Genomic DNA, 18,621 nt, shown 5'->3' with positions numbered 1-18,621 from the left:
CTTCTGTTTTGGCTTCTCTGAAGTCAGTTGTGGTTCTTGGTATTAATGTTATGGTGGTTTGAATAGGAATGGCCCCCATAGGCTCATATGTTTGAATGTCCAGTCATTAGGGAGTGGCACTGCTTGAGAAGGATTAGGTGTGGCCTAGGTGGAGTAGATGTGGTCTTGTTGGAGAAAGTACATCATTGGAGGTGGCCTTGAGGTTTCAAAATCTCAAACCAGGTCTAATGTCTCTCTCTTCCTGCTGCCTGTGGATCTGGATGTAGAATTCTCAGCTACGTCTCCAGCACCATGTTTGCTTGTATGCTGCCATATTTCCTGCCATGCTGATAATGGACTAAACCTCTGAAACTGAAAGCCAGCTCCAATAAAATGTTTTCCTTTATATGAGTTCCCATGATCATGGCGTGTGTCTCTTCACAGCAGTAGAACAGTGACTAGGATAATGTCTAATTATACTTTTTTCAGTCCTCATTTATTGTTCCCTATGTATATTAGAAACAATAAATATATGTGTATTTGTATATGTGTATCTATGGGAGGGGTATTGAAGATCAAATCTTGACTCTCATATGGTAAGCAAACATTCTCCTTAGCCACTTGTAATTTTTTAAAGGTGGCATATCAATATATGTCAACTCTGAGTAACATAGAGCTTAAGGCACATCGTATAAAGCAAGGACTTGAATGTGTTGGTGTTAGGAATTCCCTTCTGTACTCTGAAGGACTATTATAAAATGACCAAGAGCATACATTTTAAAATTATGTGCATTTAGTAGGCCCCTGCATATGTAGGTAGTTGTGAAGAATAGTTTATTCTCTTAGCAGCCTTTGTCTTCTGGGAAAAGAAGACTAGTACATGAAACAGATAAATCAAGAGCTTAGCTGAGTGCTGCTTAGTCTAGAGAGCACAGATATGAGTGCTGTTGCTTAGTCTAGAGAGCACCAAGCACAGTGCTGTTCTTCCGTCTAGCACTGTGGGTTGCTGTTTTTCAGTGATTCTGTTTCCCTTGTGTAAAATTACCAAGATAATGTTTTTCTTCTGCTTACTTAATAACTCTAAAGGGATGTCACTGTGTCTGCAGTGTGAAGGCCCTGAGGTAAAACATTCTGTACATCGAGAGTAGTAAGTATAAGCGGTTTCAAAAAAGTCGCTTAATTTGGTTCATAATAAAAGTGTCATGATTTGCCTAATTTTAAAGGGAAGCTGCCATGTCTTGTAGGGTCTTAGTCAGTATTGTAGCTTTTCAAGTAATATATGCTGTGAAGAAGATTTTTTAAAAAGTAAGATACTATGTTTATGTCAGGTTACATCTTTTCCAAGAAGGAGTTGATTTGAAACATGCCTCCTGTTATACAACTGTGAAATTTCACTAGGAAAAAAAATCTGTCTTTGATGAATGGTATAGGTATGAATTGCCATTTTAAAAGAATGAGACAAAATTAATTTCTTTGGTGTGAAATGGATAGTTACTGACATTGAGGTGCAAAGTGAATCTGTAGGACAGCTGCCACCATGGCTGTTGGGTGCTAGGAGTAGGGCTGCATCCTTGCTTCACACAGCTTGTCTGGTGGCAGTGACTCTACCTGTCCCTGTTGGGGGTTCAGGCATGGGTTTCCAGAAGGGTTGTTGAAAAGGGTGTGGAGAGAATTTTATAGGTTTGCTTTCAGATGGAGGAGTATGAGGGGCTGCCGTTTAGCTGAGCATTTGGGCGAGTAGAGGGAGGCATCATGATGGCTATGTTCTTCTGTCAGGCAGAGGCAGATGATACTGGTTACAGAATCTGGTGGTTGGATGGTCTCTGTAGCTTTTGGTGTTTCCTGGAAGTTGGGTGTCGAAGTCTCTTGCGGTAAAAGGTGAAAGGAAGGAGTAGGCATGTGAGGCAGGGTAGCATGGTACATCTGCAGGTGTAGGCAAGTACAGGGTGCATAAGGCCCCTTGCATCTTCTTTGGAGAGGCAAGTGTGGAATGCACAGAGTTGCTAAATCAGGTTCTGGTTTCCCCGGGTGAACACAAATGAAGTTAAGTAAGTTCGAGGGTATTGAGGAAGTTTGCAAGGGTATCTCTTGGTTAGAGATCCATAGCTGATGTTGAGTCTACCAGGGTGTACGCTGGACTCTGACACTTTAGGAAGAAACCAGTGGTACCATGACTACCATTACCTATCAGTTCAGCTCTGGTGGGTTCTTTGCAGGCTTGTGTAGTGCAAAGGATGGCAGGACTGCCATCTTTTGGGAGTTGATTGGCTTTTATATGTCGCTTGTTGTGATAGCTGAGTCATAGCTTAAAGGTCTATCTTGGTCCCAGCTTGATGACTACAAGTCAGGAATAAGTTTTCCACTGCAGTGCTTCAGCCACGTCCCTTCCCTGTTTCCGTGGTGAATGGTGGATGGAGGCACATTTTTTTTCAACAGGTTAGAGGGGCAGTTCTGGAAGTTTCTGCCAGTAGTCTGATATATGGTCACACTAGGGCTGTTTGCCTATTGTGGCATCATCATGATTGTTTTTGATGTCTGCCCCTCAAGTGTCAGTTCTTCAATGACCAGAAGTAGATAATGTGTGAATTCTCCACATTTAGGAGAAAATATCTCCACATATTTTCTTGGCTGGCTGTCTTAAAAAAAAAAAAAAAAAGTGCTATGTGTTAGGCAGTTTTGGTAAGAACCCATTCTGAACATTTTGTGAGTTTGTCCTTTAGAAACAGGGTGTCACTTGTAGTCTAGGCTGTGCTGCAGCTAATTATTTAGCATAGGTCAGCCTTAAACTTTTGGCAGCTCTCTTGCCTCATCTTTTGAACACTGGAATTACGGCATGTGCTGCCATACCTGGCTTCATTCTGAACTTTAAAAGTGATATTTTATTTGCTGTCTTTCTTCCTTGCCTAAGTGTAGAACCCATGGGGACCTTTCTGGCACCCATCTTATTATTCCCTTAGTCTTCTCAGTGAGGGGCAAAATCAAGTAGAGCTTGCTTTAAAAAGTGTTCCTTATCAGTTTCTTGGTAGCATGCATTTCTGTGTGTGGGAAGTTGAAGTGTACTACATGTGTATAGCTTACATACATGTGGGTACACACATTGTACTCCACCACCTCTGAGAGGTATTCTCATGGGGTCTGGAGTTCAGTTCTGCCTGGGGCTCAAGACCAGCCAGCTGCTCTCAGCATACACAATCCAGCGTTGGATAGGTGGAGTTGGCCCCGTTCTCAAGTTAGAAATCATTTTGGTCAGCCTCCTTGTTTGGTGAATGAAGACTTTTCTCAGGCCTTGAAACAGTCACTGAGGACGCAGGCCTGAGCACAAGGACCCACTCTGCTCTGTGTGGTGCCATTTAGTGACTCATCTTTTATTTGTTTATTCAAGGAGGAGTGATTTTTCTGACACTAGATGTTTTGCTAATTTGTTAATATTTAAGAGTAAGAAACCTTAGAGTACATTGTAGTGGCCTCACGTTCTCTAATCTTTCTAATGAATATTGTTTTCATTATATTAAGATAATTACTACATTTTGTGTGTATTGTGTACATGTGTATGTGTCTAGTGGGCGGTGAGAAGGCACTTAGACACATGTCTGGAGGTCACCTTGTGAGTGTCTGTTTTCTTCTTCCACTATGTGAGTTCTGGGAATCAGATCCACACTCTTAGGTTTGGTGGCAAGCACCTTCATGCTCTGAACCAGCTCATCAGCCCATGCATTCTATTATGTTAAAAGTTGTTATAAAATGTAATTTATATCAGTCTCAGAAAAGACTCCTGGGCCCAGACTTTTTGGTTCTGTTGCTCTCTTTGTGGCGCTCCTGTTCCCTCCAGGTCTTTCTATCTCTCCCTTCTTTTATAAGATTCCCTGTACTCTGCCCAAAGTTTGGCTATGAGTCTCAGCCTCTGCTTTAATACCCTGCTGTATAGAGTCTTTCAGAGGCCCTCTGTGGTAGGCTCCTCTCCTGTTCCTTGTTTTTTCCCCTCTTCCGATGTCTAGCCTGTTTGCCTTTCTGAATAAGGATTGAGCATCTTTCCCAGGGTCGTCCTTCTTGCTTAGCTTCTGTAGGTGTACAGATTTTAGTATGATTATCTTATATTATATGTCTAATATCCACTTATAAGTGAGACTATACCATGTGTGTCTTTCTGCTTCTGGGGTAACTCACTCAGGATGATCTTTTCTAGTTCCCACCATTTGCCTGAAAAATCTGTGTTCAGGGGTCTTTTCTGAGACTGATACTCCAACCAGGGACCGTTCATGGAGATAACCTAGAACCCCTGCATAGATGTACCCCATGGCAGCTCAGTCTCCAAGTGGGTCAAGGGAAACAGGGCTGTCTTTGACATGAACTCAGTGGCTGGCTCTTTGATCACCTCCCCCTGAGGGGGGACCAGCCTTAACAGGCTACAGAGGAAGACAATGCAGCCAGTCCTGATGAGACCTGATAGTCTAGGGTCAGATGTAAGGGGAGGAGGACTTTCCCTATCAATGGACTGGGGGAGGGACATAGGAAAAATATATAAATTCATAATAGCTTCTATGGAGATGTTGATTATTATTAATTGACCATCAGTGTTGTGTCCAGAAAAGAAATGGAAAGTTAAATAATTAAAACTCAAGGGAGGCCACTTTTCACTAAGTTTAAACAGTACATTTGTTGCTAATTTTTTTTACAGTTATCAATCTAATTTCCAAAACGTACAATGTTTTTAAGTCAGAATGACACGATTTCAAGAAAGCAAATGAGACTTGACCCTTGATATTGCAAGAAAGACATCATTATATGAATTTTTTTTTCCTGATGGTGGTCACTTTTCACTGTTTAAAACAGTACATTTGTTGCAATTTCTTTCCAGTTATCAATATAATTAAAATAGCACAATTTCAAGAAAGCAAATTAGCTCTGATTCAACGTCATTGCAAGAATGACATTGTATGATTATTTAAAAATTTTTTTTCTTTTGGTTTTTAAGAAGGGATTTCTCTGTGTAGCCCTGGCTTTCCTGGAACTTGCTCTGTAGACCAGGCTGGCCTCTCCTGCCTCTGCTTCCCGAGTGCTGAGATTAAAGATATGTGCCAATACCACCCAGCTGACTGTTTGAATCTTAGTGTTTTAACTTTTTAGTAATAATTTTAAATAAATGTGTATTTTAAGCTGATTTTTAATCTTTGAATTTGAAAAGAGTTCTTACTAGTATAGTTAAAACAGTCTTAAGAATTTATCCCCACTGGGCATGGTGATATCCCGGCAAGGCAGGTAGATCTTTTGAGTTCAAGGCGAGCCTGGTCTGTATGTGAGTTCCAAGTCAGCTTAGGCTGCGCTGAGTCTGTACCCGCACCCTAAACACACTGCCCTGGCATGCTCTGAAGTTACTGCAGGCCAGTGGCCAGTCATTGCCGTGACGCCCCACAGAGGCTTGCAGCTCCACATTGGCTGCTGGCAGCGCAGTGCAGTTTTGGCTCTCAGTTATGGTCTGCATCTCAAACTCATGGTCATTCGTTAAAAACAGACAAACATTGCTGGCTTCTCTAGAAGGAGGTCTCACGGGCAGTAGTTTTCCCCTCTTCTCTGGTCATCTTTCACCCCACAGAGCAAGGTTTGGCACCCAGAAAGGTGCTTAGTAAGTCTTTTCTAGATGAACAGGGCTTTGGTAATGTAGGTAGCAGAATTCTGATCTTCTGAGGAGGGAGGGTTACAAAATAAAATGACTAAGTGATATTACGGTTGTGTTACATGACAGTAGAAGTAATTTTCTCTCCCTAGGGAACAGTTGAATTTACCGGAAGAAACACAATAACAACAAGAAAAAAACATGTGGTACAAGTTCAACCTCTCCTTTGGTATTTTTGTTTGTCTGTTTTTATCTTATTGTTTAAATTTGGTGGAATTACCCATCAAGAAATATTTAGAAATACATTTGATTCAGATACAGCTTTTCTGTTGGCCAATTAGGCATCTGATCTTTTCAAATACAGGTTGTGTACGTTCTGAAAAACACAGATAATAGGAAAGGTAAAAAAAAAGTATTACTTCCCAAGATCCTGGCATGTCTACAGAATTAGGCTACTAGGGTGTGGACTGGTGTTATCTGTTTGGAGTTTGGTTCTGTACAAAGAGTCTGGAAGGTAGCAGTCAGGGAGAAGCCGCTGGTCCAGGCTTTGGGGGTGGGGAACGCAGTTGCCCTCTTCCCCAACTTTCTGTAGCATTGTGCAGTGTTCTGGGTGGGTGCATTCTGGCTGTAGGTTTTGGTTTGGCTGCTTGGGACACACTTTGGTTGCCAGTTTCAGACTGCTCTGTTTGAAAGTTGGATCTGTGGTTCAATCTAGGTGAAGTATATGCACTTTGATATTGATGCTGGCATACACTTGAACAGTTGACTGGTCAGAGCAATAAAGTCCCAGTAACACTTTAACCTCCATTCTTTTTTTTTTTTCAATGCAGTTTATTCAGGAACCTTGAACAATCATCTGACCCTGGGGAAAGCCAGCCCACAGCTTAAATAGCCTCTGGGTAGCCAACCCAGGCGTGCCACGTGAGCAATGCAGATAGGTCCACATACATGGAAGCAAGCCAGATCCTCAGCCTTAGCCAAATGTGGAATTGTTCGTGACAGAGAGCACTCACCATTAACCTCCATTTTTGAAAAGAATTTAAAAACAAACATTTGTTTTTATGTGTGTGAGAATTTTGCCTACATGTGTATGTGCACCATAGGCATGCCTGATATGCACAAAGGTCAGAAGAAGGTGTAGGATTCCTTGGACCTGGGATTACAGATGGCTGTGAGCTGCTATGTGTGTTCTAGGGGCCAAATCTGGGCCCTCTGCAAGAACAAATTCTTTTAACTGCTGAGTCATCTCTCCAGCTCTACATACATTCTTTTTAAAATAGTTTTAAGATTATAAGTAAAACACATCATTTCCCCTTTTCTTCTCTTTAGACTCTCTCATGTACCCTTCCTGTTCTTCAAATTCATGACCTTTTTTTTTTTTTTTAAATTGTTATATGCATATATGTTAAATCCACAAACAACTTCCAAAAGATTTAAAGGTGATCTGGGAGTTTGCTGATCAGCGAGTTTGCTATGAGATTGTGTCTCCTAGTAAAGGCAGAAGCTATACCCATAAATCTTACCAACATGGCTGCCTAAACATGAGCTGAACAAGGACAACAGTAGACATGCTAAAGTGGACAGGGGAAAGACCACATTCTTTTGAAAGATGGATTATATGTGGTGGAGCACAGAAGCCTGTGTTGCAGTCCTGCTCTACAGATACAAAATTGTTCTTTTGTAGGAACCTAAATTTTAAAAATAAGGGATGGCAACCCAGTAGTCAATTTTTGACATGATGCCAGAAAAGTGCACTGCATTAGCATTTCATGGTCCAGCATTTTCCACATCATATATTTTTTTTCTTAGCTGTGAAATTTCGGCAGATTGTTATGCAAAACAGTTTTGTGTCTCTGTGTGAAAGGGAAGACAGCTGTTAGTCCTAATGAGGAGTGCTAGCATTACAGTATTTCCATTGATTGAGACCCACGGAGGGAGCAGAATGTTCCAGATCAGGCAGTGGTGTGTGGTGAGAAGGTACCATATTGTCAGCTGGAAGTACATGCTCGGCTGCTCTCCACGACAAGATAAATGAGTTTTGCAGAGTTTGGCAGAGTCTGAAGCTTTTCCAGTGAGTGGTTGAAGCTCACTAGCCTCCCTGTGGGACCCGTGGTCCAAGGGTGCCTTTAAAACTACTGCCTTTTTGCCAGGTTTTTCTTTTGATGTCCTCCAATACTTGTCAGGATTGTGATTTATTAAGAACCTAATGTCTTCTAGCATTTCATTAACATAGGGTCAGATGATCTTTTATGGAGGCTTTTTTTCTTTTTACATTAATTAAGCAAGATGCTAGCTGAAATTTAACTTGACCAGAAACCTCCTAGAATATACTGCAAACAGAAGTCAATGGACATCTTTACTTCATGCTTTTCAAATCTCTGGCAGTATAAAAAAACTCTTTAAAGTTCCTGTAACCTTTGCTATACCTCATTTATAGTCAGGCCCTATGCCTTTACTTATTAAATAAAGAATACATGGGGTTGGAGAGATGGCTCAGCGATTAAGAGCACTCTCTGCTCTTCAGAGGACTCAGGCTCAATTCCCAGCACCCACATGGCAGCTCACAACTGTCTGTAACACTAGTTCAAGGGTCTGATACCCTCACACATTCATATATGCAGGCAAAACACCAATGCATATAAAATAAAAATAATCATTAAAAATACATGATTTTACAGGTTTGTCCACATGTCCATTTCTCCCCTCATATATTTCTGTGTGTTATGTGTCATTTATGCCCCATCAAGATGTAGTGCACTGGTTTCTTACCCAGGTACTTTTGCCTTTCTGGAGACATTGATTGTCACATGTAGGGAGGAGGTACCCACCTGCATCAGATGAGTGGAGGGAGGAAGCCTGTATACTCCACAGTGCCCAGGATACCCTACCAGACAAATTGCACCCAGTTCTAGCTGAGTAATCAGTCTGGGCACATTTGTGTTGCAGATGCCTGTGCCCTGGCAAAGACTGTCTTGCATGCAGAAGACAAGATGTGTTAATGTGAAAATAGTGTTACCCCTGTTATTAGTCCTGATTGTATTCTGGGGCCTCAGTATTGTGCCATAGTTTATTGTCAGGTCTTGTTGAAAACCCTTTGGTTCTTAGTATTTTTAGTAAACAAAACGGATATTGTAGTTGAAAATCCTTGATTACTGCAGTAGAATTTAGGCTTAATTAGAACTTAGCTATGTCTGTTTAGATTAATAGAGCTTTTATAAATTGGAAGTAGTAACTGAATAAGTTACTAGGAACTAGTAACTGAATAAAGCATGGAATCACATCTTAGTACAGATTCTGGGACAAGAGCAAGTGGCATTTAAATTGGCATTCCTGAGTTCCAAGCAGTTGCTGTATAAATTTAGGATGTAGAAACCAAGCTTTTGCTTATACAAATTAATGGTTTGTGGGGATAAGAAGACATCATAACAAAGCTTAGCTGTCTGTCACCTTGTAGGGCAACTTCAAAAGCTTATCAATGGTGAGCCTTCACATGGAATGGATGGCCATGGGTTTTGTAGTGTGGGAGACCTCTGTAGAGGTTAGGGTAGAGTCTTGAGAGCTCATGCACTGGTGTCTTTGAATCTGCTGATCTGGAATCAGGCAGTATTCTGCTTTGTGTACCAATCCTGGGAGATTGGATATTAATACATTAACCAAAATGCACAGGCCACACCACACCAGACAGGAAGCAAGTACTTCAGAGTCCTACTGTAGAGACACATGGCAAAATGGAGACTCACCTGAATACGGTCAACACAGTAGCATTCTCACGAGGTATTCTTATATGACATGCTAAGTTGCATTTTAAAGGATGGACTGTGAGTAAGGTTTCTCAGTCCTTAGTTCATGGGAAGTAGGCTTCTATCACATTTTCTTTATTATTATTATTAATAATTCAATTTACATCTCAGTCATAGGCCCCTCCTTTTTCTCCTCCCAGTTCCATTCCCTCCTGCATTCCCTCTCCCTTGTTCCTTAGAGTAAGGGAGCCCCCTACCCAGACACCCCAGCTCGTCTGTTCACATGAGGTCTGAGGTCATCTTCCTCCCTTGTGGCCTGGTAGGGAAGTCCCATCAGGGGCAAGTAATCAAAAAGCAACAGGCAACATAGTCTGTGTTAGTGATATCCTCCACTCCCCTAACTAGTGGACCCACATGAAGCCTAAGATGCCCATTATCTTCTTGGGGTCTGTCTATCACATCTTCTTATAGAACTTGCCAGTGAAGAGAGGTGATGGAGTTGAAGCTCTTCCTCAAGTGCCATCTTATCATCTTAGTCCTGTCTTAACAAGTGATTGGTGACTTTGGCTTGAAAGGAAAAGCTGCATCACAAGTTAACCCAGTAGGCCATGACCACTTCTAATTGGGCCAACTTTTCTAATGACTAGTGGTGTTGTGTGTGAGCACTTTGAGGCTGCCTAGGATCTAGTATCTTCAACATCTAGTAACTTCCTCACTCATTTGCTCTTAACCATAGTTTTTGACACCAGTGAACCTGGAGTTCACAAATTTCAGAAGACTGGCTGGCTAGCAAGTTCTAGGAATCCTCCAGTCTCCACCCACTCAACACTAGGATTACAGGTGTCTGCTGCCATGCCTTACTTTTTATATGAGATCTGGGGGAGTGAACTTGGGACCACATACTTGTGTGGCTAACATTTTACTGAAAGAGCTCTCTCACAGTTATATCTTACTTGGAAAAAAAATGTCAATAGAGCTTTGTCACTTGTGAATTATCTAGTGGTTTCCTTAACTCCTATGTTTTGAGTGAATTGGAAGTTACAGTTGGAATGGATTTTTATTTAATTCATTCCACCAGACCTAAATATATGAAAGTTTTGGCAGGTTGTTTAGTCCATGCTTTTCTAGTAACTTTTTTGCTGTCCTGTCTGAGGATTATAGGACAGAGTAGACAGGCAGCATTTTCCTGCCCTGTTGGGAAATAAAGCAGGGCTCCTTTTTAAACATGATTACAAGGGGAGTTTAAGAAGTAGGCACAGGTCGCAGAGTAGAAGACACCATAAGCTTGCACATCTCCAGCCTCCTTGCTCTCTGTAGCCCACTGTGTAGCATATACTGTGGAGGGCTGGTTGGGACATCCTGCACTCTAACTGCTGACGTGTCCAATCTTTACCTGTAGCACTGTGACCTCTGCTGTGTTCACTGTGGGAGACAACGTCGTTTCGGGCAGCGATGACCGCACAGTAAAAGTCTGGGACTTAAAAAATATGAGATCTCCAATTGCGACAATTCGTACAGACTCAGCCATTAATAGGTAAGGGTTGATTGTAATTTATTGCCTTGTTTGATCATACAGCCTTTGGGAAGGAGGTTCAGCCGCCTGGGAAAATGTATTTTATCAATCCTTTTATGTGAATTCAGTATCTATAAGTACTTAAACTTAGCACTGTATTACATTGCTGTAGTAAGACTTACAAGAATAGAAAGGGCCTTTGGTAGCCAGGTGCTATAGGGCTTTGTTAACTTACTGAGAGGCTCTGTCTGCTATTGGATAATGCATGTCTGTACTGTGCATGTGTGTGGGGTCCATGTGTGATCTGGCAGGGAGGTGTATCTTAATCTCTTGTCCAGTGTCATAGGCAGGCTACCACTGTGTTCACTATTTTAGTTTGCCTTGAAATGTAATGTGGACTTTAGTGTTGTATTTTTATATGCAAATTCAAAATACTGCACTGTCAATATTTACACAAATTTACACAAACTTGTTTCTCTATCTTCTTTGTAGGATCAATGTATGTGTTGGTCAAAAAATCATAGCCCTCCCCCATGACAACCGGCAAGTGCGATTGTTTGATATGTCAGGAGTGCGACTAGCACGCCTTCCCAGGAGCAGCCGGCAGGTATCCATTAGAGTGTGTTCATTCATTATGAACAGCAAAGGAGAATTTGCATTTTTGTGTTTTTATCTCAGTGCTGTCTCGGAGAAACACAAACAGCCTACATATTAGCAGCCAGTCCTGATGAGACCTGAGCTAGGGTCAGATGGATCAGTGGACTTGGGGAGGGGCATGGGAGGAAATGAGGGAGAGGGAGGGGGCTACAGCTGGGATACAAAGTGAATATAAACATTAATTAATATGAAAAATAAAAAAAATTAATAAAAAACTAAAGACTTCCACATTTAGAAGAGAGAAAAATTAGCTTTAGCATGAATTTTATGCAATCGTGCCCTAGTCATAAATTGGTGGGAACTCCTGGAAATGAGATATCTGCTTCCACCTCCAACCAGAAAACATCTTCCTATGGAGGGGTGCCACATAGGGAATTCTGTCTTTCTTATAAATTAAAAACAAATAAGTAAATAAATAAATGAGAGTTTCATATAAATTAGGGAATTGCTCCTTGCTACCATCGGATATGCTATACAGGAGTTTGATGGATACTTCCATGTGTTTTATTCATATCACTCAGTAGTGCCTGCATTCATGGCTCAAGCTCAGCTGAGCAGAATCAGAATGTGTTTAAGGAACACCTAGCACTGTGCCCTTAAGCAAACAGAGATGAATGCTGTGCTGCTCAGCATGGAGTGAAGACCACGCCATTTGCAATTGTTTACATGTAGGTTCCAGAGGCAAGCTATTGGTTGGAACATCAGCATTCCTGCATTGTTACAGGAGTTTGCACCTGGGAAGGGTGCCTTGTGTATGTTCTTTTTACTTTGTGCCCAGCTTGCATGAAATGTACAGAGACTATATAATCTTACTCATTTTCTTGAAGAAACACTAGTCATGACTTTTTGTATGGGCCCTCCCCCCAAAAAGCTCCCATTCACTTATTCAACACGCACTTGTTCCAACGACACACATTTCGCCCTTGCTACTGAGAGCCTGTTGCCATGCATAGTAGTTTCTGGCCCACTTGAGCTACATGTATGTTGAGTTTTCGCTTTTACTTTATTCATTTAATTAATGTAGTTAGCATGGCGGAAGTGTTAAGTTTTTTTGTGTGTGTGTATTTATTCCTAGGGTCACAGACGAATGGTGTGCTGCTCAGCATGGAGTGAAGACCACCCTATCTGCAATTTGTTTACATGTGGCTTCGATAGGCAAGCTATTGGTTGGAACATCAACATTCCTGCATTGTTACAAGAAAAATAAGTCATTGCTGTTCCTTAGCTCCAAGTTTGCCATGGACCTTAGATTCATGCAGGCTTTTCTGCATATTAATCAGCCATTATAGTGAGAGTTTGCCCCTGGGAAGGGTGCCTTGTAAATGTTCTTTTCACATTGTGCCCAGCTTGCATGAAATGTACAGAGAGATGTGTGATTCTGTTTTTTATTTCTGTCTTGTGTATATTGGCATCCTCTGGTCAATAGAAGTGAAGCTCACTTCCGATGTAGCATACAAAATGCTTTGAGTTCTTGACTTTGACAGATGAGCAGTAGGGCATTACATTACATTGTATAAATTAAATGTGAACTGTATCTGTTGTGAGGCATAATCAGTCTGTTACATTGTCTGGAGTAACTATACATATCTACCTTGTCCTGGGAAGACTGCAGAGCTCATTTGCGTTGGCTAACGAGAGGCGGGACTGAAAAATCTCATACTTGGTTTGTGTGAAGTTGTAGCATGTGCTGTTGTGTAATTCCATTTCAGCTCTTGACTTCTGTTCCAGTTCTGTAAAAGTAACCTGGATTTACAATGTGCAGAGTTTCTTTTGAGAAGAAGATGTTTCTGCTGTTTTATAGAAAACGATTTCAATCTCTTGAGGTCTCATACAAGCAAATTTTAAAATACGATGACTCTAATCATTGATTCTAGACATTAAACAAAATTCAAAGCACTTTAATTTCTAGCTGTGGTTATAAACAGTTTTTAGAAGTTTAAAATGATTTATCCATTGAATGTGACTTGACCTTTATACGAAGGCCCTGCTACCTGAAGACAAAATGTTATTTATTTTCTACACCTTTGGTTTGCATATTTCTAAATGGGTTCACTTCTTTAGTGGTATTTGAGAGCCAAGAATGCAAATAAATGAGCACTACCTCAACATAAATATTGAGAAAACTTTGGAGTCTCACTGTTGTGTGGATAAAGCACTTGATTTTAAAGCTGGAATATTGAATTCAAGGTAGAAGGCAAGAAAGACAACCATACCAAATGTACCTTGAAGGTTAAAGGCTTTCTAGATAGCCTGGGACAGTGATAGCCATGGCAGATAGTCCATAGGCAACAAGAAGCATTAGTCTTGAATAGCCTGGCTACCTCTCAGTGCCAGTCCTACTACTGCACGAGTGAGCCTTTCATTCTTGCCTTCTAGAAATCACTGTTCATCTGATACTTGTAAGTTTGTGTTTCTTATAGAGTTACAGTTTTGATAAAGAGACATCTCAGTTACTGCCCTCATATATAAATCCTTTACCTACCATCCTTTGGAGACTGACCACTTTGGGAGAAGAGAAGAGGTAATATGCTGTTATGGTTACCTCACCTCCCACCCCTCCCCCAGCTCCCTGTTCTCTCTTTTGGGTGGCAGAGGAGGGCACCTGAACTAGTAAGTGGTAGGAAGTTTGGTGTAAGGTGTATATTGTCATACACAGAACATTTGGGTGCCCATGGGTAGCACTTTCCAGGAGTAAGAACTTGGTTATTGGCACCTTTGACTTACACACCAAAGGAGCTGAACCTAGGAACGTTATATCTGAGTCATTTAGAGTGATTCTTTGAGTAATTTTGTTTTTTCAAAAAGAACAACAAAAAAGTTTGTATTTTTAAAGTCTGACCGTTTTTTTATCACAAGTCTCACCATGGTGTATTTGAGAGCTGAGTCGGGCTGGTAGCTGTAGTTGATTAAAATTTTAAGACCCAGCTCTGGCTGTCTTGAATGTATTTTGCTTGAAGGTGGAGTACTGTATGATGATGTTTCTGGTGGCCTGCTTTACCTTGCAGCCACGGGGTTTCCATGTCCCCTCCATTCCACTCTCTTCACAGAGTTGTTAATGTTAGTAACAAGCCATGTTCTTATGTTCCTTGCATCTTACTCCACAAGTTTAGGTAGAGTTAGGAGCACTGAAAAAACAAAACAAACCAACCCCCAAAAAAACGTATGCAAATGCAAACAGCAAAGCTAAACATAAGATCTCTGCCAGACACAATTTGGAGTTTTAAACAATCTATATTTGTGGCCATCAAATTCTATGCAGACTAGTGTCCTTCACTGCCAATAGCTGCTTTATTTCCTTTGGCTAACTGGAGGGACCAGCCTCTGACACAAAAAAATGAGGTTCCTCATTCATTTCCACGAGGGCAGAAGACCCTAATGGTGCTCGACCAGAGTGCTCAGGAGCAGGAATGTGACTTACAGTAACTGCTGTGTCGTCTGTCCTCATCCCAGTGCTGCTGTGGCCTCAGTGTTACCTTCCAGAGTTTATGACCGGCACAGGCTTGAGCTCAGTGTGTATGCAGGCTTGTGTGCATGTGGCTAAGGATAAGTTCTGCTATCAGCCACATGTGATCTCATTAGTGTTTGGAAATAGGAACACTATTATGTGCTAGAGTGTCCAGAATTTCATTTAATAATGGAGGGGAAATGTGTGGTTAGTAAATGTGTATTGATACAAAATTTCCCAAGAGATTTCTTGTTGGACAGAATTATTCCCCCCACCCCACCAATATCTGTAGGGTCAAAAAAGCTTTGTACATATTTGGGAATCTGAAGACCATGTAAATCATTTGTTACTTAAATCTGTGAAAAACAGTTTTTTTTTTTTTTTTTTGAGGGACAAGTGCATTTATAAGTGTTCTGTGGAATCAGTTATCTTTACTGTATTGATGTAATTGTTTGTAAGTATTCAGTGTCTTCATTGAAATATGAAGTTCATTAAAACATCTGTGTTCTATAATTATGACTATAAAGGTTTATGTTATTCGGAGTCTTGTGTTTTTACTCCTCCCCTCATGTGTTACTCTGTAAACATTGTTGAGTTACAGAAACATCACAGTTGTCCAGAAAATTAAGTGAGTTGCTTATAATACCTGCTTGAAAATACTTTTATCTTAGACTTAAAACCCAGTTATATTCTTTATCCATTTCTTTTGCATGTAAAGACTGGCATTGTAAGAGTTCACCAGGTTCTGCCACAGCATTCCTTCCATTTTTTCCTGTAAAAGAGGATTTTTAAAAATATTTCAATTATGTACAAGAGCATGGGCCATGTTTTAGAAAGGAGCTGGGAATGAAGTCATGAAAGTTACAGGATTTAAGTTTAGCTTCATTAAAATAGCTTTTGTAAAGCAGCTTTGGTCAACATGACAGTAGATTATGGGGATCTTTGGCGTGCCGAGTGTTCTGTGTAAAAGAAATGATAACAGTAATTTCGGTACTCAGGACTTGAGGGAATTGATAGACAGGTAGGTATTCAGTAACTCTTGTCAGGTCAGTTAGCCAAGGAGCCTTGCTAAGGTGACATTTAACTAAAACCTAAAGCTTATAAATAGATAGGAAGTTGTCAAACATTTCCTGTTCGTAGGTTGCTGCATGCAAAGGTGGTGAGAAAGAGCTTGGCATGCTGCAGGTGCTGAGCGGAGCGTGGCAGTGTACAGTGTGTGGTGGGTGCCCTGGGGTGAGCATGGAATGTGTCAGTGCGTGTGAGGTGGGTGGCCTGGGGTGAGGCTGGGGTGTGGCAGTACGCAGTGTGAGGTGGGTGGCCTGGGGTGAGGTACCATCTCATTCAGAGGCCTTGGTAAGACTTCAGATTTCATTCCTCACCGGTTGCTTCCTCATGGAGATGGTTTTAGATCTATTTTGGGGCTAGCACCAGTAGTTCTTGCAAGAAGGAAGCATTATTTCAGCCACAATCCAGAATGTGTCTGTGAAGAACTGCCTATTTTAGCTCTGTGCAGGCATTTTTAGGGTCTCCAAGATATTTAACGTACCCTTAAAAACAATACAGTAGGGAATGTCAGTTGTGAGACATTAGGTTAGTGTTGATACATTTATTTGTCCCCTTTCCTCACAGAAACTGTCACAGGCACTCAGCGGCACTCACACAGTGTTGGCATTGTTCCCACCCCTCAGCCGCAGGGACAAAGTAGGAGCAGTCTCTTTCTTCTCTGTGGCCAATCAGAATTCTCCCTTGAAATTTTGGCAGGAGTCTACTGAGCGCATCTGAAAGACTCTAACTAGCAGTGTTTTCAAAGCAAAGACTCATGACCAAACCTTTGGCAGAGTACAGGGAATCATAAGAAAGAAGGGAAGTTAGTCTGATGGGGAAAGGATAGGAGCTCCACAAGGACCAAATATATCTGGGCACAGGGTCTTTTCTGAGACTGACATTCAACCAAGGACCATTATGGATATAACCTAGAACCGCCGCTCAGATGTAGCCTGTGGTAGCTCAGTAACCAATTGGTTTCCCAAAGTGAGGGGAACAGGGACTATTTCTAACAGGAACTCAATGACTGGCTCTTTGGTCTCCCCACCCCCGAAGGGAGGAGCAGTCCTGTTAGGCCACAGAGGAGGGCTTTGCAGCCAGTCCTGAAAATACCTGATAAAACAGGATCAGATGAATGGGGAGGAGGTCCCCCCATCAGTGGACTTGGAAAGGGGCACGGTGGAGATGAGGGAGGGAGGGAGGGACTGGGAGGGAATGAGGGATCGGGACATGGCTGGGATACAGAGTTAATAAAATGTAACTGATAAAAAAAAATTAAAAAAAAATTTATGAAAAAAAATTTTGGAGAATTGGTTGATCCAGTTTCTCTCTTAAGTAAACTGCAAAGCTCCAGGAATTACTAGAAATCCTGCTTTTAATCACAGTGAAAAATAACAGGGAGTGCTTCAAAGTGCTAAGAAAATATTAGAAATATATTTTCTTAGAAATATATACTCAAGCAAGAAGCTACATTCGAAGTGTGAAATAAGTTAGGGAGGAAATGGTTTTAAAATGAGCAAAAGGCACCAGCAGGTATTTATATATGACTAACGTTATTGGTTTATTAAATTTCTGTAATTGGGACATTGAGTTAGTGATAGCAATATTTTTAAGTTGGTAAATGCAAATATTCAAGTACAATCACTTAAAGAAAAACCCACAATGTGTCCTCCAATGTGTCTCAGCAGTTAATAGTCCTTGCTGCTCTTTCAGAAGACTGGATTCCCAGCACCCACACTGAGCAGCTCACAACCACCTGTAACTCCAGCTCCAGAGGATCCAGTTCCCTCTTCTGGCCTCCTTAGGCACCCACACACCCACAAAAATAACACAATAAAATAATAAAAAGTGCTTATTCAGTCCATCAGTAACTGCTGAAGGAAGTTTTAAAGGAAAGACGGTTGTGTGTGTGTGTGTGTGTGTGTGTGTGTGTGTGTGTATGCGCTTATATGACTGGATTATCAAAAAAAGCAGTCAACAAAAGTGCATTAACCATGCTATAAAGGGTTAAGAAATTTACATTAAAACTAAAGGGGTTTTGCTTATTTTTAATTAAGTAAAATAATGTGTTTCATTCATTGTAAGACATTGTAAAAACAAAGTGAGGTGAGCATCAGTAGTTACAACATAATAATTCACAAGAGTACTGTGTAGGATCCTAAACCAAGGATCACTGTATATGTTGATTGGAGAACTGGAAAGAAACTGGCAGCAGGTAAGAATGGGAATGTCAGAACTAATAGGAATGTCAGGAAACAAGATTGAGACTAATTGTTAAGATTGAAGTATCTGCCAAAGATACAGACTACTAAAACTTTTGTGTATTGTTGGTTGGGGTTTATCTGACAGTGTTTATCTCCATAATCCAGCAGTTGCAGGGTGGAAACATTAATGGAGGCAGGCGTGTAAGTGGTGACAGGTCTGCACAGTCAAAAGTATTGCTTTCAGTAAAGCCCAAAGGACCACCTATGGTTACCTTGCCATTCTTAGTCTTAGGACCCTTATGGTGAGTGAAAATGTGACTCATTGAGGACACTGTATGAAACCTTTTCTGTAAGACAAAAGCCAAATAAAACTAAATTCTATCTCTGTCTTTCTGTCATCTCATCTATCACAATCATGGATCAGTCTG

The 18,621-nt window shown here is 41.1% G+C and overlaps 1 protein-coding gene across 3 annotated transcripts in view; it reads left to right on the top strand.

Annotated features, from left to right (window-relative positions):
* Wdr37 (WD repeat domain 37) overlaps window positions 1-15,458 on the top strand; it is a 60,580-nt gene extending 45,122 nt beyond the window's left edge. For all 3 annotated transcript variants that reach the window (XM_060372735.1, XM_060372736.1, XM_060372737.1), the window contains exons 12-14: window positions 10,730-10,864; window positions 11,336-11,450; window positions 12,576-15,458. In XM_060372735.1, coding sequence (XP_060228718.1) covers window positions 10,730-10,864; window positions 11,336-11,450; window positions 12,576-12,707 — 382 coding nt within the window. In that variant the 3' untranslated portion in view covers window positions 12,708-15,458. The remainder of the gene's footprint in view (window positions 1-10,729; window positions 10,865-11,335; window positions 11,451-12,575) is intronic.
* Window positions 15,459-18,621: the final 3,163 nt, after the last annotated feature.

The sequence above is a fragment of the Meriones unguiculatus genome, chromosome 19 (assembly GCF_030254825.1).
Source record: "Meriones unguiculatus strain TT.TT164.6M chromosome 19, Bangor_MerUng_6.1, whole genome shotgun sequence".
NCBI lineage: Eukaryota > Metazoa > Chordata > Mammalia > Rodentia > Muridae > Meriones > Meriones unguiculatus.
Note: the sequence above shows the minus strand (reverse complement) of the source record. Positions and strands in the feature narration are given on the sequence as shown.